This window comes from Vespa mandarinia, chromosome 6 (genome assembly GCF_050613455.1).
Source record: "Vespa mandarinia isolate Hongniang chromosome 6, ASM5061345v1, whole genome shotgun sequence".
Classification (NCBI taxonomy): Eukaryota; Metazoa; Arthropoda; class Insecta; order Hymenoptera; family Vespidae; genus Vespa; species Vespa mandarinia.
The window spans coordinates 8,218,500-8,235,000 of NC_140815.1; the positions used below are offsets into that span (position 1 = coordinate 8,218,500).

The following is a 16,501-nucleotide window of genomic DNA, read 5'->3' on the forward strand; positions in this document are numbered from 1 at the left end:
AATCTTGCTTTAATTTTGTATTTTTCTTATATTGCAATATTTGTGTTAAATATATATATATATATATATATATATATATATAAAAAAAAAAAAAAAAAAAAAAAAATAAAAAAAAAAAAAAAAAAAAAACTATAGGCATATTTGTAACATTTAATTGTCATTTAAAACTTGAAAAGAAACATGTACGTTTTATTTATAACGTATCATCTTAATTAAGAAAGATTAAATAAAAAATTTCATTAATCATCTTAATAAATCCAAGTATAAATGTAATATTTATCTAATAAATTATGATCACATTCGGTAAATGCTTCAGAACTTTGGTTGGTCCTCTTATACAGTTTATCCAATCTTTAAATAATCTTAAAATCAAAAATCTACATTTTTATATATTATTCTTTATATTATAAGGAGAAACCCAACATAGCTGAGAAGCTCAGAAAAACAATTTGAAATTTTTTTAGAAATATACATAATATCATCTGCTTCATAAAATATTAATTATTGAAGAGATAATAAATAAAATATAAATCACAAATACTATATAGATATATACAGAATGAGTTGTGTAATTCAACAAGCTATAGAACATTATTAAAGATAGAAAAAACTATCAAGTTATTATTAATAGAATCGCATGATTTTTTTTCTACGATTTTTAATGTATTATAATTATGCAACTTCTATGAAAAAGTACTACGATTATATTATCATTTTATGATATAAAGTTGTATTCGAATGTGTACGGCGATTACAGTTTTAAGAAAATAATATTTATAAAACAATGCAACCCCCCTCCTCTCTTTTACTATTTTCTTTCTGCAACAATAATAAAGATATACTTGATCAAAGTTGCATACTTCGATCCTAACACATTTTATATGTACTAAATAACTCTTTCGAATTTTTTTACAAGATTTACTCGCATATACAATAACTTTATATTTGAATTAATAAATATTACAGCCGTGGTTTCATAACTTTGAAGCTAGTTTTCTTATTAGCTAAGGCTTCAGTACGTGCATAAACATCTTCTGAACTGCGTCTAATAATATCTATATAATCGCTTGATGCTTGAAAGTCACATTGCTTATCTTTTTCTTCAAGCATATAGTTGTATTCAGTAATAGTATTGTCACATTTTTGTGTTGCTACTATGGAATCTTTATGCTGAAAATAATAAATACAATAATTGTGTATGTTAAGATAAGATATATATAAACATATATATACTATATCTTATATATTATCTATATATATATATATATATATATATATATATATATATATATATATATATAAAGATAAACAAATGTTATTGACAATTACCATTGCATTATATTTAATACAGATGTCTTCATCATTTTCTTCTGACCATTTTTCAATTTGTTGCTCTACTTCTTCATTTGGCCTATAGTGAGTAAAGATATAATAATATTCTTCTGTGATATTGTTACGTTTAAAAATGTGTTGTTTTTAAAAATTTGCATTTAATGAATCTTACCTTAGTTGAGAAGAAAATTGTTTATCTAATGTTTTTTTATTAGCTAAGTGACATTTTTCTGTATAGCTACAAATCGAATTTGTTCTTTCTTTCTTTTCAGCTTCATCATAAGTACATCCTATTATATCATCTAGAGATAAACAGGATTTAGCAATACGTTCTTTACATGAACTAATCATGAAAGGAGATTGTTCCAAAACATCACAATTATGATCATTTTGGGCATAATAATGTGTACAATAATCTTCCGAAATATTATTTTCTAAATGTAACATATCCGTATGTTCTCCGTTTTTCAATGTATTCTTTGCGCTATCTCCAATGTTTTTTGCATTGTCATGATTTGAAGAAATATTTTGTTCATTCTCCCCTTTTTTGATCGTATTTTTATCATTTGGGCTTTCATCTCCATCATTTTGGCTATTGCTTAAGGCCATTTCACAGCTACTTATAGAATTTGAACTCCTATCCCTAATACTGACAGAACCTTCTAAACTATCAGTAACATTTGCTGACTTAGAAACAGATGTAGGTATTGTTATTTCAATATTACTGTCGATTGTAACATTATCATTATTTTGAAGAAAATCGTCACTTACATTTGCACTGATAGTATTAGTCAGAGTGGTACAATTTAATGTTTCATTACTGCTATTGCCAGATCTGTTTCTAGCTAACATTAATGTTCTATCATCTATGGCACTTTCTTCCGATTTGCAAATTCGTTTCGATTGACTACCTAAAACAAGAGGCTGTACAGGTTTATCTAGACCTTGATCTAAAGAAGATCCCAGGGAGGATTTTATTGATTTTAATTGGCCCATTGACCGCGACGATCTATGGCATTTTTCAAAAATAATTTTCTGTATTGGTGGTGTAAGAGGAACATTCTGTTTACCGTTACCTACTTCTGTATCTAATGATGAAGTAGAAAATGTTCTTTTTGAATTGTCCAAACTGTAAAAGATTATTATCTTTTTAAAATATATTAAAAGATTTGGCACAATACATGAACTAACGCAAATATACTTACTGTGATTGGTTTGGCTTCATTTTTAATAAGGTTGCTAAATTTGATAATGTTGCTCTTAAATCAGTAGTAGGAAGACCACAATACCAGCGTAATTGTGCTATGTTTTTATTTAATAAATAAACACCATAGTGAAATTGTAATCTATCTTTACCTCTGGCAAATAATGGAAATCTATAAAAAATAATATTTTTTATAGAATATTCTATTTATTAAGGATTCATAAAGAAAAATATTGATAATGCTTACTGCCTATCATTATCAGGAAGGCTTTCTATAATGTGATCAATAACTTTACTACGAGAACCGTAATGTATAACAGGATATCTGGTGGGTATATTGAGAAAATTTGCGATCATTTGTGTTGTGTGTGTCACAAAACCCAATGCCACAGCTACTTGTGTATCATTTGACAATTCCAAATCTTCACTATCTGGTAAATGTATGTCATGTATTGTGAATTTTCCATTGCTATCCTATATAATATAATATTCGAAATTAATTAAGCTATTAATAATGTGAAATATATAAATTTAAAAATTATATATTAACTGTTTAAATTATTATACCTGTTTAACAGGATAAATTAAGCTTAATTCCGAAATTAACTGACGCCGACGATGAGCCAGTTGGCTGCTCATTTGAATGTAAGTTTCTCTTGTATCTACATGACTTTGACGCCATTCGTGCAATCTTTCAATATCTTTGTTGAGTTCTCTATATCTTTCCATCAAATCAGAACCTGTATACAAGAGAATTGTAGATTATCTTAATTTATATTAAAAAATTACATTAATAAGAAATTAAATTTTTACGTATCAACTCATAAATAAAATATATTCAATATATACCATGATCTTGATTTTCTTCTGCAATAGTTGCATGCAATTGGTTTAATACCCTTAATTCTCCCATTTTTCTTGCCCTTTCTTGTTCTAATAGTTTTGTTCTAAATTTGGCCATTTCTAACTCCTTACGTATTTTAAGTATTTCTGCTTTTTTTTCCCTATTAACCGTACGAGGTTGAAATAATCGGTTTAGAGAAGATTGAGGATATTTTGGCGTTTGAAAATTATCACCAGAGGCAATGCGCATTCTTAAAGCTATCACTGAATTGGTCTGTTGTTTAAGTGCTTGCATCTTGCTTCTCAGACTAGTCAATTTATTTACAGTATAGCTATCCTTTACTTCGTTTGCATTAACATTTATACGGAGATATCTTTTCAACTCTGGTGTTGTTATAAAACAATATGCAGGTGTAAAAAATCCACCATTAAAGTAAAAAATTATAGAATTTTCTTTTAGAATTATTTCCAAGTTGTTGGGTAATTTAGGACCAATATATGCCAGGCCAGTGAAAGAAATACCCCATGTGAACACAGTAACGTCAGATGTATTATTATCGACAGCTGTTCTTTTCCATAGCCTTAGAATTATTTCTATTTGTAAAAAAGATATATACATATATATATGTATATGTATAATATTTATTATCTATTTTATTTCATAGAATCAAAATAAATTAAATAAAAATCTGACTATACCATTGATAAAAATTACAATCAATTATCTCATTTTTAATACAAAACTGCGATTATGAGTACTAACAGATTGTTAAGCTCACCACTGGCAGATGAGTAACCTGTGGCATGTAAAGTAGGGACTTCCAGACTAGACCATCTAGGATTCGCATTATCTATTAATTCGCTTGTATATATTGGAGATGACATAGTTGTTCTATGCAAAGTGTAATAAAACCAACAAATCTCGGTATTTACATTTGTCCTCAATTTATATCCAATTATTTGGATTAAACTTCTAAGTCTCAACTAAAACATATATTTCATGCAGGAAAAGATATTGTTTATAAGGAACACCAAATCATATTATTCAAAATGTATACACGTATATAAATTTGTATACATTGAATTAATCGATTACAAATTATAAAATATAATGTATTGTCAACGAAAAAAAAAAAAAAAAAAAAAATGACATACAGTATATAGAATAAATTACCTGCTGTGTAGCAAAGGGTAGCCAAGTTTTATATCGTGGTGCGATACGGGGTTGAAGGGTCAAATCTAAATCTCTAACGAGGTTTCGCGTCTCGGAAACCTCCATTATTTGCTTTCATAGTAAAATACACATAATACCATTAAAAACGCAGAAAACATTTCTTAAACATGATATGTAATTAATCAGAAATCGATGAGATAATGATTGTAATAGGTAGGCAGGTTATCCATATAACTTTAATACACTCATATATGTAATACTACGTATAACGATTGTATCATCTTCATTATTTCGTCTTTTGATATACCATAATAAATAATAATATGATCCTCTTATCACATAAATATGTACATTCATATGTATATATATATATACATATATAAATATATGTGAGTATACTTTATTCCTATTTGTAATCAAATAACGTCATTCGACACTTCTGACAGTTCTCCACATTGACACCTTTCATTCTTAAAATTTTATACATTCCATTGCCACTTATAGTTTTCTAAAATAACTAGACTGTACTTGGTTATTTTTATTACCAACATTTATATTCACTTTACGTACACGTTTCTTATTAAAAGTTCATACAGATTGGACAATTAATAAAGCATACCGTCTAAAGCTGACCAATCATTTTTTAATATATCTATCATCTAAATATTTTATTTTGAAAATCGTTCTACTCTAATTCGTTTATTTTCTTTTTATATAATGATAAAGCAACTAATGGAAAATGAATCGCTATTTTTAGATCTATACGCCATCTCCATATTTTCTACTTAAAATGCTGGAAAAGCATACGCGTGAATTATCTTTCCTTTATCTATTTTTGAACGTTACAGCCAATGCAGGCAGATTATTACTCCATCCTTTGCTATACTGTATTGTCTACCGACCGTATATACTTTAGCTAGTACAAAATGGTCGACGTGCCTTCGATGTAAGAAATAATTTTGTGTTACAATATTTCGTTATTTTATAAAGAACGTAGGCAAAATAAGGTATACTCGATACTAATGGATTTATAAAAACAATAACATTTTCGGTACGTATTTTTTGATGCTATTATTATAGATATAAGTGAAACTATGTACAACTGTCAATACGGCTTCCTTTGGTAACAAAGTGTGTACGTAGGCCCTTTCGATGTATGAAATAAATGCACGTACGATTAATGCTTTCCTCTTTGCCCATGTCAATTTTTAATAACATCAAGTTAATTCCTATACAAAAGTCAAAAATCATATTTTCCCTTTCAAGAACAAATTTAAATGATTATCCTTTGATTAATATTATTCCAATGATATAAAATTGGTAGAATAACATTTAAAGATTTTTACAATATTTCAGATTATTGCGTCAAGAAATTAAATATTTCTTAAATCATCGTCAGAATTAGACAAGGAAAAAAAAAGAAAAAAAAAAAAAAGACATGGAGAAACGGCAGGAGGTACTAGCTCCATTTTCGTCTGGTAAGTTTATATTATATTGTAATTTAACTATAATCTTTTAAATCATGCTTTTCCTATGTAATAAAATTATATCTCTTTCAGTTAGTAACAAAACTTTTTTATCGCACTAACCTGATAAGAAAAATATAACTTTTGCTTGTATAAATAATGCCTTTTTTCTTCTTATTCCTTTTCTTTTTGTAACTTATCTTACTAAAAGTGTAAGTTCTATAAACAAATATGAACTATTTTAAACACTATATATATCTCTCTCTATATATATGTGTATTTGTTATATCTAATTAAATAACAATAGAAAATAGGTAAAAAAGATATAGAAATTTTTTTACTACTAACGAAACATAATATTCTCTATGTAACATTTTCAATTCTATTTATGGTTATGGTATATATTATAATATATAACATATGTAAAAAAAAAAAAAAAAAGATTACATGTATTCTGGTATTTATAATTTATATAAAAGTGATTGAAGTTATGAGATATAAAAGATAAGTATAAAATATTGATATTAAATGAAACAAATCAAAATTTTGTTGATTAAGAAAAAGTCAATACTCACTCGACATATATCGTAAAAATATATTTGACATATCGAAACAAGACGATTTGAAATCAAATTACACGCGCGATCTGTCTTATTCAAAAGAAAATAAATCTCTACTTTTACGTAAAAGCGCTACGGTCGACGCGATACAATAATAATCTTCCAATATGTGAAACGGTCGTATATAAAAGTAGATATTTCATTGGTCGTAGATCACGTGATACTGAAATAAATTTCGACCAATAATTATCTCGCAAATATTTACATGTACAACGAAGACATCGTTTACAAATGAGAAGTTATAAAATTTAATTATTCAAGGAAATATCGAATTAATATATATATATATATAACGTATTACATATAACAAATCATTATGATATATAAGTATCCTTTGTAATTGTATGATCTAAACAATTAAAAGATATATAAAATCAATGGCGCGATTGTGATAACGTATAATGTATTTGTTAAAAGCGTCATATGATTCTTCTATCTAGATAACAAGAAGCGTTAATACTTCTCATTACGTTTCAATCAATGATAAAACGATTATTGGACAACATTACAAATTCGATGGATTAACGGATATATCGTCGTTTGATCGATGATTTCATTTATATCGAAAATTTGAATCAAATATCTATCGTATATAATAGCGCGCCAAAGAGTTTAAAATAAATGTGTAAAGAGAATATATATAAGAGAGGAAGGGGAGGGGAGAAAAATTGGAGCCTGTAGAATGATTATAAATTGTGAAGTATGATGTGAATCGGAGGACTGAAAGGATGACAAAAAAAAAGACGACGTAGGGAAGGTGGAGATGGAGATGAAAAGGTAGAGAAGAAGGGTGAGTTGCTAGGGAAGGGATGTGGAGGAGGCAAGTTGGCAATATGAGAGGAAGAGAAAACGGATAGACAGAGAGGGGAGAGAGAGAAAGAGAGAGAGAGAGAGAGTGAGAGTGTCATTATCACGGTCTGGGCCAAGTTTGGTTAAAAGCATGGAAAAAAAGTATTTTTTAACTACTACATTTAAATACTGGAAGAACTGATAAATATTTTGAGAAGTCGTACGTCAATATGTATCTATATGAATATATATATATATATATATATATAGACATACACATATGTAGAGACATACATATATACATAAATACGTAGATATGTATTAGAGTATACGTCAGGTGTGTGTCACGTGTGTGGGTAGATTTTGGAGAAGGAACAGGAAGGGAAAAAGACGAGTCTCATTTGGTGGGCGGAGGTAAAAGTTCTGAAGGTCGGCGGGTGGTAATGGGGTGGGGGGTGGTAGTAATGGTGGCGGTGCTTTTACTAGGTGGGGTAGCGCGCACGGCGGATCAATTCGCTTTGCGCTTGTGAGCAGCGCTACGGGTAAGAGCAACAGTCTGTCTACCCCCTGCTACCCGGAAAAGAAGTGCTCGAGTACTGTGCTAACGTGTCTTGTACTTACTTACTTACTTACTTATATGCAGCCCATCGTTGGTTACGAGAATGACAATAAGTTACGATAAATTAAATCGGTGTGTAAACGAAACATAACATAATTTATTCTATTATGTCGATAAGAGGATTGTATTTATTATTTCACGATATAAATTACGACAAATTGTGAAAAAGAATTACGAGGGTAAAAATTGCTAATAGGAAACGTGACTAAGAAACGTTTCATCCGCCCCCCTCCCTCTCCCTCTCATTCTTTCTTCCTACGTGCATTTCTCTAAAAATTTAAAATACCTGCCGTTAAATAAGATATCATAAGAATTGATGATCTTTATCGATGAGCTCCCGCGGTTCCAAATATAGAACGAATTTTATTTTTCTTTTCATTCCACACGTAATCCTTATCTCTCGATGTCACCGTTCGTGTAGTACTTGATGTTTTACCAATCATGGAACTACGACTTCATACATACGTCAATACTTAACGTAATATTATAACGAGGTAATCGTATCATTCTTTCATTTTTGATTTAGTTCTCTTTTATTTTTTTTTATTTATACATTTATTTATTTTTTTTTTTTCCTAATGAAGATAAGGAAGATTTTTTTATCGAATTATTCGTCTATGTAATTTTCTTTTGTGACATCGGTGCAGTAGGAATAGTACCTGGCGCGGAATAATTTGACCTAATTTCTATTGAATATGGTTCATAGTGTCATCGTCGCGCTACACAAAGATCGGGAGACTGGCTCGATTGTCGGTAGACGTTTCTGTTTGTTCTTCTCGCAGTCAATAGGTGCGAGGACGTTCTAATATCGGTTTTTCTCTACCGCGATACGGTTCGCAAAGTGTGTCGTCGTTTGGCGATGCATGTCACTTTCATTCTCTTTATTGTGCGACCCTGTATGTCATTTGATTCTTTGTCTTCTTCTTCAGATCTGTTGATATATATATATATATATATACCTAATTTAATTACAAAAAGGTGGGCATTGCATAAATGAAAATAAATTAGAACAAGTTAGACAGAACAATGGGAATAGATACGTATTATAAATTTTCAACTAATTACAAGTGTATATTAGCAATATCAATATTTTTTTAGATGAATGTCCCAATAGCGGAGAGGATAGCGAAGAGGATGTAATAACGGACTATCTTGGCTCATCGCATTCCGACTGTGACCGTGTGCCTACTATTAATGGAGATCTTGGTGGCCTGAGTCTACATGGAAATATAGTCACAGAAACTGGTTATACCGAAGATAATACCAATAAAACAATCACCATGTCTGGAGGGAATTCTGAGCAGCAACAGCAACATCCGTTGCTTACACTTGGTACTAATATTCAAACTCAGCCTAATCCTCTTGTACCCATTATTAGTGTCACACCTCATTCTCCTGGTTTTGCTAAGAACTATCCTGTATTAGGTAAATATTTTGGATCAAATTTCATATCTAACTAATAAGAATTCATCGGTCTGTATCTAATTACTGAAATTACGATTTTTTTTCTTTTTTTTTTTTTTTTTTTTTTCTTTTTTTTTTTTACAGAGGACAATCTGCAGCATTTGCATGAAATTCATGACTGGATTCAACGTATGAGAGACTTGACGATGAATACTTTGGGAAACAATAATCGTATGCCCCACGATGTACCTCAAAGACTGACCTTTTCGTGTCCTTCCTTATGTCCATTGATACTTATAGAGGGTGGACATCGTTCCAATAATCATGAAGCAGGATCTGATCCAGATCTCCTTGTTAACTGTTCAACCAATAGCTCTCCGACACATTTTCCATCTATGAACTCTCATGCACAACCTGTACAGGGCATAGACAGAAGACGAAGTTGGACAGATTTGGAAGATACTAGACGTGGTCGACGCAGATATTCCGGGCAAAATCATCTGCAAGCACAAAATATGGTTAATATATATTAAATATAAATTTATCGATTGTTCGTGCATTATTTATATTTCTTTTTATTTTTAATCGCTTTATATAAATTTTACTTTGTTGAAATGATTTGTTTTTATTTTAATGTCAATGCAAAATATTACTCATTATTATTTCAGCGACAACGCAGCATTAGTTTAAGTAGTCTGGACAGTGAAATGGAACTAGAACTAGATGGAAAATCTTGTAGTGGACTTGTAGGGGTAGGTAATCGAGCATGCAGATCACAAGCAAGTACTCATTCCTTAAATGAGGCAGACCTTGTGCAGGTAATTTTAGATTAGAAACATTGGTCAAAAATACAGGTATAGTAATATACGTATGTACTTTCCTGTCACAGAGTGAATATCAGAAGATTGTCTTAAAAAGAAATAGTCAAAGATTAGGTGAAAGTAGCAGTTTGATGCCAGGTTTAACTGGTGCACGTTTACCTCTCCAGAAATCTATTTCAACCCCTTCCATCGTTACACCGCCAATTCATACGCATCTCACTGAGTCCGGAACACGAACAATACCTCACAGTACAGCGTAAGTTGTTTTATGTTTATCCATTTGCTACAAATGTCAACATTATTCTTGTAATGTAAACGATATAAATATGTCTGCAATGTTTATACAAAAATCTTTAGTTAAATATCATAAAACATTATTGCTACCATCACTTCTAACTAGAATTTATTGATGCACGAAATACTTAAACTTTAATTTATTGTGATTCATAAATGCTTGTTTTTGTTTTTGAACTATATGTAAATAAGTGTAGCGTTTATCTATAAGATAAATGCAAATCGACGATCATACTACGTCACTGTAAAAACACGAATTATTAGAACTGATGATTCCCAGCTAAAACTTTATTTACTCAAGTTTTTCATGTATTGATAACAACGCAAAACGATGCATTTTAGTTAAAGTAATATAATGTATTTCTTAAGGAAGGTCAAATAGAATTATATTACATTTATATGACAAATGTGTCTGCCTTTAAATGAAGAAATACGAATGTAAATAAATAATATTAGATTTGTAGAAAGTTGTAATCAAAATAGATTTTTCAATTCTTGGAATTGAAAACAAAATCATTCAATTAATTGTACAATGTTAATTCTCTGTATATACAAAAATACAATTCATAATACCTTAGAATGTCATGTAATGTCATCGTTTCTCGCGTTGTCTCGCCATTTTCAACGGGTGGGGGTACTTTGAGGCGTTGCATGAACTGCAACGTCATAACTTTCACGCATTACATAGTCATAATTATCTTGAAGACAAAAGGGGCATTCCAAATGTCCAGTTATCTGTTGATGTGCCGTTGAACGCGTGAGTATTTCGTTTATAAGAATAGAAAGTGCTTATTTGTATGATACATTGTATGTATTATTTTAATGTATACTTAATTAATTTATTTTATTAAAATTATAATTAATTCAAAAATGTTTAGATCATGGAAAAAAGAAAAAAATAAAATAGTACTTTTTAATTTATAGAGGAACTGCATATGATGATCAACATTCTGAGAAGACCAGAAGAAAGCGTGGCTCTATTTTCTTCCGTAAGAAAAAGGTAAATAAATGTTTCTTACTGTGTTCATTATGCTCTCTGACAATTTTTTCAATTAATTTTTTTTTTTTTTTTTTTTTTTTATAATATTATTATAGGATAAAAGTGGGAAGAAAAATAGTCAACAGCAACATGCATGGACCACAATGACAACTGGAGCACAGGGAAATCATCAATGTGATGTTTGCATGAAGCAATCAACGAGTAAACCTATTCTTCATTGTGAAAGTAAGCGTAATAAATCTGTATGAAAATTTATGAGTTTAAAATTAAAATTTATCTCTATAATTTTATTGTTTTAGATTGCGGATTATCGGTACATCAAAGTCAAGGATGCAAGGATCATTTGGTATCAGAATGTACCAAGTCTAAGCATCAGTCTGTAAAAGCTGTTATAAAATCAACATCGAGTATTTCTTCGGTTACAAGTAACAATAGCGTGAAAAGAGGTTCGACGGCATCGTTACCATTACCAACATCATCTGGAAGTGGAAGGTAACTGCATCAATGTTGTATACAACGAAAATATTTAATATATGCATTGAATCCGCGTATCTGTGGTTGAGATTCGCACGCAATTGGCATGGCTAAGCCCAAGCTCGGAGCTTTTCATAAATTTTTGCCGATCGTCATTATTAAATGAATGAAACAAATGGATGGATCGATTTAAAAATAATTATTTCAAACATGCCATTCCACGAATTTATCTATTTATATCTTATTTTATTTTTATATATGATTATATGAGAACAAATCCATATATATTTTTATAAAAATTCAATTAGATCTAAATACTAATATGAATAATTGTATTTTACGCCGTGTTACTCCGAGATTTTGGCTGGCTCATAAGCTTGTTATTTCTGATTGATTTTGCAATTAGCTATATCAATAGTACAGCAGGCTTCCGCGTATTCTCAAATTTTCATATATCTCGATTGATATATTATTTACATATACATATATTTTATATATATATATATGTTTATGTATATATTGAAGCACAGAATATTGTGCTGAGATCTTTTATAAAAATACTCACCTTACGATAACATGGTGCTTTGGGTAAGTGGTCGTTGTGATGCTTTCTTCCGCTAAAAAAAAAAAAGAAAAAGAAAAAAAAAAGACAATTTAGACGATGATCATATTTTTTTTTCCCCCATATTACATGCATAATTATGAAGAAAAAAGATCATATCCCTCATGATATGAAATGTGCTATTAAATACAACAATTCTCTTTAACACTTACATAATTCTCGAATAGTACATAACAACATGAAAAGAAAAATATAATTAACACATAGCTTGGATCGCGTATCAATTTACGAAGAATAAATAGCGAACGCCTATAAGGAAATTGTTGAAGGAGGGAAAAAAACAAACGATACACGAAATGAAATTGCCCTAATGCAGTGTGTGCTTTTTCCTCCCCCGTGCATTCCCTCTCGTGCATCTACTACGACAAACCGATCGATCGTTCGACGATTAAAGGGAAATTAACAGCAAGAAAACAGTGACAAGCTACAGCCCTTGGCGGCGAGTTGCCACCAAGCTCGGAGTCAAGTAAGTTTCAGATGTCTGATGTGTTTTTTCCTATTTTGTCGAAGCGTTCGCTCGTTTTTGTTCGTCGTGTATTATCCTACGTATTTAGTAGGACAAACCACGTATCAATCTTATTTGCTAATTATTTTTCACAACAATACACATACACATCCTGTCAGTAAGACATTATTGAATTCTCACATAGTTTAACATAAAAAAAAAAGGTCATCATCCTGCTTGTCTATGCTTCGGAATTGCTTGCTTGTATGATTTATGTTCATTCACTTATACTTTTTTTTTTCTATCTCTCTTTCTCTCTCTCTCTCTCTCTCTCTCTCTCTCTCTCTCTCTCTCTCTCTCTCTATCACTCTTTCTCTCTCTCTAACTTCTTCACTGTGACCTCATTCAAGGTAATATCCACTATCTAGGGTATGTTTGGAATCTTAGCTTGATCAATAATATTTTCTTGTAAAACAGATATATATATATATAAGCAAAATAAAATCGTAAGTATAAGGCTAAGATTTAGAGTACACCCTTAATGCGATATGAACAACTACTTTCATAATTATCATGAAAAATTTCACAATCATATTGTTTTTTCACGTTATTTCTACCTGATTGAATTCTTCTCTTTTAAACCTCTATTTTAATCTCTTCTTTGTTGCAAGTCTAATACTTATTCTTACTTTAACAACATTTAACTTTATTTTTATTGTACGCTGTTGCTGCAATCTTTTCTGGATTCTTTCTCTCTAAAAAAAAAAAATCTATAATGGGGGTGCTTCTTAGGTCAAAATACAATTATCAGGTTTATATTCATAGTTTGTTTAGAAGTAATAAATATACTGACCTAAGATATTATTGAAACATTAATATTAAATTATTTAATAATAGAAGACACTATATATGTTATTAGATTGACAGGAGAAAATGTATATATAATATGTTTGCATCTTTGAATCCCTCATACCTTATACATAATGTGTAAATTTGAAGAAAATTGAGAAACCCGACCTTTGTGTGTAAATTAATTTAAAAAAATAATATTTCTATATTACTTTTGTATCTGACATTGATATTTTGATATATTGAGAAACAATGGTTTTATTAGATATAAGTATTTTAATTACATTATTATATAAAGTGTACAAGGAATTTATATCTTCAGTGGGGTTTGTATAGAAGGTAATATTGAAATTGTTTTCACAAAAAAAAAAAGCATCATTATTACATGCTTTTGTTAAAAGTTTTTGATGAGATTCAGGGTGCATAGGAGAATAATATAGTTTTATTTATTATATGAACAAATTTATTTCTATTACAGTCAAACAATTAATGAGGAAAAGGATACGGATGGTAGTGGTTCACATCGGGATGCTTCCAGGTTTGTAATACCATTTTTTGTTTTGTTTTTAATAAATAAATAAATATAATTGACAATATATTATCTATCTTTTATTATTTCAGTGGTTGGGAAGAATTCGATTTTGGAGATGAAGCGCATCAGTTTACTGTAGGTGATCTTGAAGGCTTAGATCCTGAACTGGGCTTAGGAAAGGAAGAACTTGATTCATGGAGTACAGCCATTGGAAGACACGTAGCATCACGTCTCGTAGATCATTGTGAACGCGAAGTGAAGAGGCAAGAGCATATATATGAATTTGTGTTAACAGAGAAACATCATTGCTTAGTATTGTTAGCCATGGAAAGGATCTTCGTGGAAGGTTTACGACGTCATTTCCGTTTGGGACAACCAGATCTAGAACGAATGTTTCCAAGATTACGTGATCTCATTGAAATTCATTTAAGATTTCTACAGAAATTACGTAAACGTCAAAATGCAAATTCCGTTGTTCCTACTATCGCCGACATACTCGTCGAACAATTCTCAGGTGAAAATGCGCAACGTATGAAAAGTGCATATGGAGAATTTTGTAGTCGTCATAGAGAAGCCGTTGAAACTTATAAGTATTATTTGCATCATGATACTCGATTTGAACGTTTTGTACGTCACTGTCAGGTAATAACGTGATTTACAATATAATTTAGATCTTTTTGTTTTATTTATTAAAGACGACATATATTTATATAAATCAATACTTTTCTCAATCTACAGACAAATCCTTTGTTGAAGAAGAAGGGTATTCCAGAATGTATATTGTTCGTTACACAACGTTTAACAAAATATCCATTACTAGTCGAACCACTTATTAAAACCGGTATTATGCAAGATGAAGGAGAGAGCTTGAGAAAAGCTTTGGGACTAGTGAAAGAAATTTTAGCTGATGTAGATGCGTGCGTGGCAGATAAAGAAAGGGAAGATAGAAAATTAGAGATTTATAATAAGTGAGTACATATGTTGCTTTTTCTTTTCTACATTACAGTATTATTATATACTATAATATGTAATAAATAATGTTTTTATATGTAGGATCGACGCGAAATCGTTTGCCACGTACCGTGGTGCCAAGTTCAAAAAATCGGATATAATGGCATTTAATAGAATTTTAAAATTCGAAGGCACGGCATATTTAATGCAAGGTCGTGGAAAAACGACTGCCATCGTTGTAGTAGTTCTTTCCGATATATTATTCTTCTTAGTTGAAAGAGATCAAAAATATGCTTTCTTAGTTCCGGACAATAAAGCTGCTAGTGTGGTATCGTTACAAAAATTATTGGTACGAGAAAAAGCTGGCCAAGAATCTAGGGGTATATACTTGATAAGTAGCAATCCGGCGGAACCTGAAATGTTTGAGTTAAAAGTTCAAAAGCCTAAGGACAAACAATTCTGGATTCAAGCAATACGTTCGGCGGTTGAGGCTTGTCCTCAAGAACCTGAAAATGACACGGACGTTCTTATAGATGGCAATAGTAATAATGAATTAAGGGATACACGTTCATCCTCCATATCGATGCTTTCCGTCGAAGAAAGGCAAAAAATGATTAAAGCTAAGGAATCGCACATATTTAGAATTGTCGGTAGGTGGTTTATTTTTAATTTAATTCAGCACGATCCACCGATCTCTAAATTATATAAAATTAATTTAATCGATTTAATTTTTTAACGTTTCGAAAATTACAGGCGAATTACGAAAGAAGGACGCGGAACAGGCGTTGCTGTTCGAAGAAAAAATTAATTTACAAGTACGACTTCTACGTGCATCTAATATTTGGAATGAAAATGATAGTGATCATGAAAAGACAGATAAAGTGGAAAAAGAAATTCGCGATTATACACGTCTTGTTCAGATGGAGGCGACGGATACCACTCAACTATGGCAAGAGGTAATAAATGATTTTTTTTTTATATTGATTAATTAAATAAACTTATATTATTATTAATAAAACAATTCATTTCAGGTTGTCGTCGCTGTACAGGAAGCCACACGAT

At 30.3% G+C, this 16,501-nt stretch overlaps 2 protein-coding genes and 1 long non-coding RNA gene across 11 annotated transcripts in view; 1 reads left to right on the forward strand and 2 right to left on the reverse strand.

Annotated features, from left to right (window-relative positions):
- Positions 1-140: 140 nt before the first annotated feature.
- On the reverse strand, positions 141-5,022 carry Uvrag (UV-resistance associated gene). 2 transcript variants are annotated; one of them, XM_035882953.2, is made up of 10 exons: positions 4,554-5,022; positions 4,159-4,363; positions 3,386-3,973; positions 3,104-3,276; positions 2,784-3,010; positions 2,538-2,708; positions 2,104-2,461; positions 1,505-2,019; positions 1,330-1,411; positions 141-1,170 (listed from the first exon to the last, which is right to left on the reverse strand). In XM_035882953.2, the coding sequence occupies exons 1-10, from the start codon at positions 4,656-4,658 to the stop codon at positions 961-963; spliced, it is 2,634 nt and encodes an 877-aa protein (XP_035738846.1). In that variant the 5' UTR covers positions 4,659-5,022; the 3' UTR covers positions 141-960. The 2 variants fall into 2 exon arrangements, with proteins under 2 accessions (XP_035738846.1, XP_035738845.1); XM_035882952.2 differs by having other exon boundaries at positions 1,505-2,461.
- Positions 5,023-5,303: 281 nt separating this feature from the next.
- The window catches only part of cyst (rho guanine nucleotide exchange factor 18 cysts), a 15,474-nt gene continuing 4,276 nt past the window's right edge, over positions 5,304-16,501 (forward strand). The window contains exons 1-15 of one of the 8 annotated variants that reach the window (XM_085657551.1): positions 5,304-5,604; positions 5,910-6,031; positions 9,146-9,472; positions 9,596-9,969; positions 10,120-10,269; positions 10,440-10,528; positions 11,491-11,566; positions 11,662-11,791; positions 11,866-12,058; positions 14,435-14,494; positions 14,578-15,130; positions 15,227-15,456; positions 15,542-16,089; positions 16,193-16,395; positions 16,471-16,501. The exon at positions 16,471-16,501 is cut by the window's right edge and continues 149 nt beyond it. In XM_085657551.1, the coding sequence (XP_085513677.1) occupies positions 5,992-6,031; positions 9,146-9,472; positions 9,596-9,969; positions 10,120-10,269; positions 10,440-10,528; positions 11,491-11,566; positions 11,662-11,791; positions 11,866-12,058; positions 14,435-14,494; positions 14,578-15,130; positions 15,227-15,456; positions 15,542-16,089; positions 16,193-16,395; positions 16,471-16,501 (3,004 nt within the window). In that variant the 5' untranslated portion in view covers positions 5,304-5,604; positions 5,910-5,991. Of the gene's footprint in view, positions 5,605-5,909; positions 6,032-7,173; positions 7,430-7,508; positions 7,649-7,976; positions 8,120-8,391; positions 8,542-9,145; positions 9,473-9,595; positions 9,970-10,119; positions 10,270-10,340; positions 10,529-11,490; positions 11,567-11,661; positions 11,792-11,865; positions 12,059-14,434; positions 14,495-14,577; positions 15,131-15,226; positions 15,457-15,541; positions 16,090-16,192; positions 16,396-16,470 lie in introns of those variants that run through there. The other 7 variants (XM_085657550.1, XM_085657553.1, XM_085657549.1 and 4 more) reach the window with 7 other exon arrangements.
- LOC146872967 (uncharacterized) lies at positions 8,706-11,281 on the reverse strand. Its single transcript, XR_014982264.1, has 4 exons — positions 11,140-11,281; positions 10,105-10,555; positions 9,714-9,951; positions 8,706-8,978 (listed from the first exon to the last, which is right to left on the reverse strand). It is a non-coding gene; the product is annotated as an uncharacterized LOC146872967 (long non-coding RNA).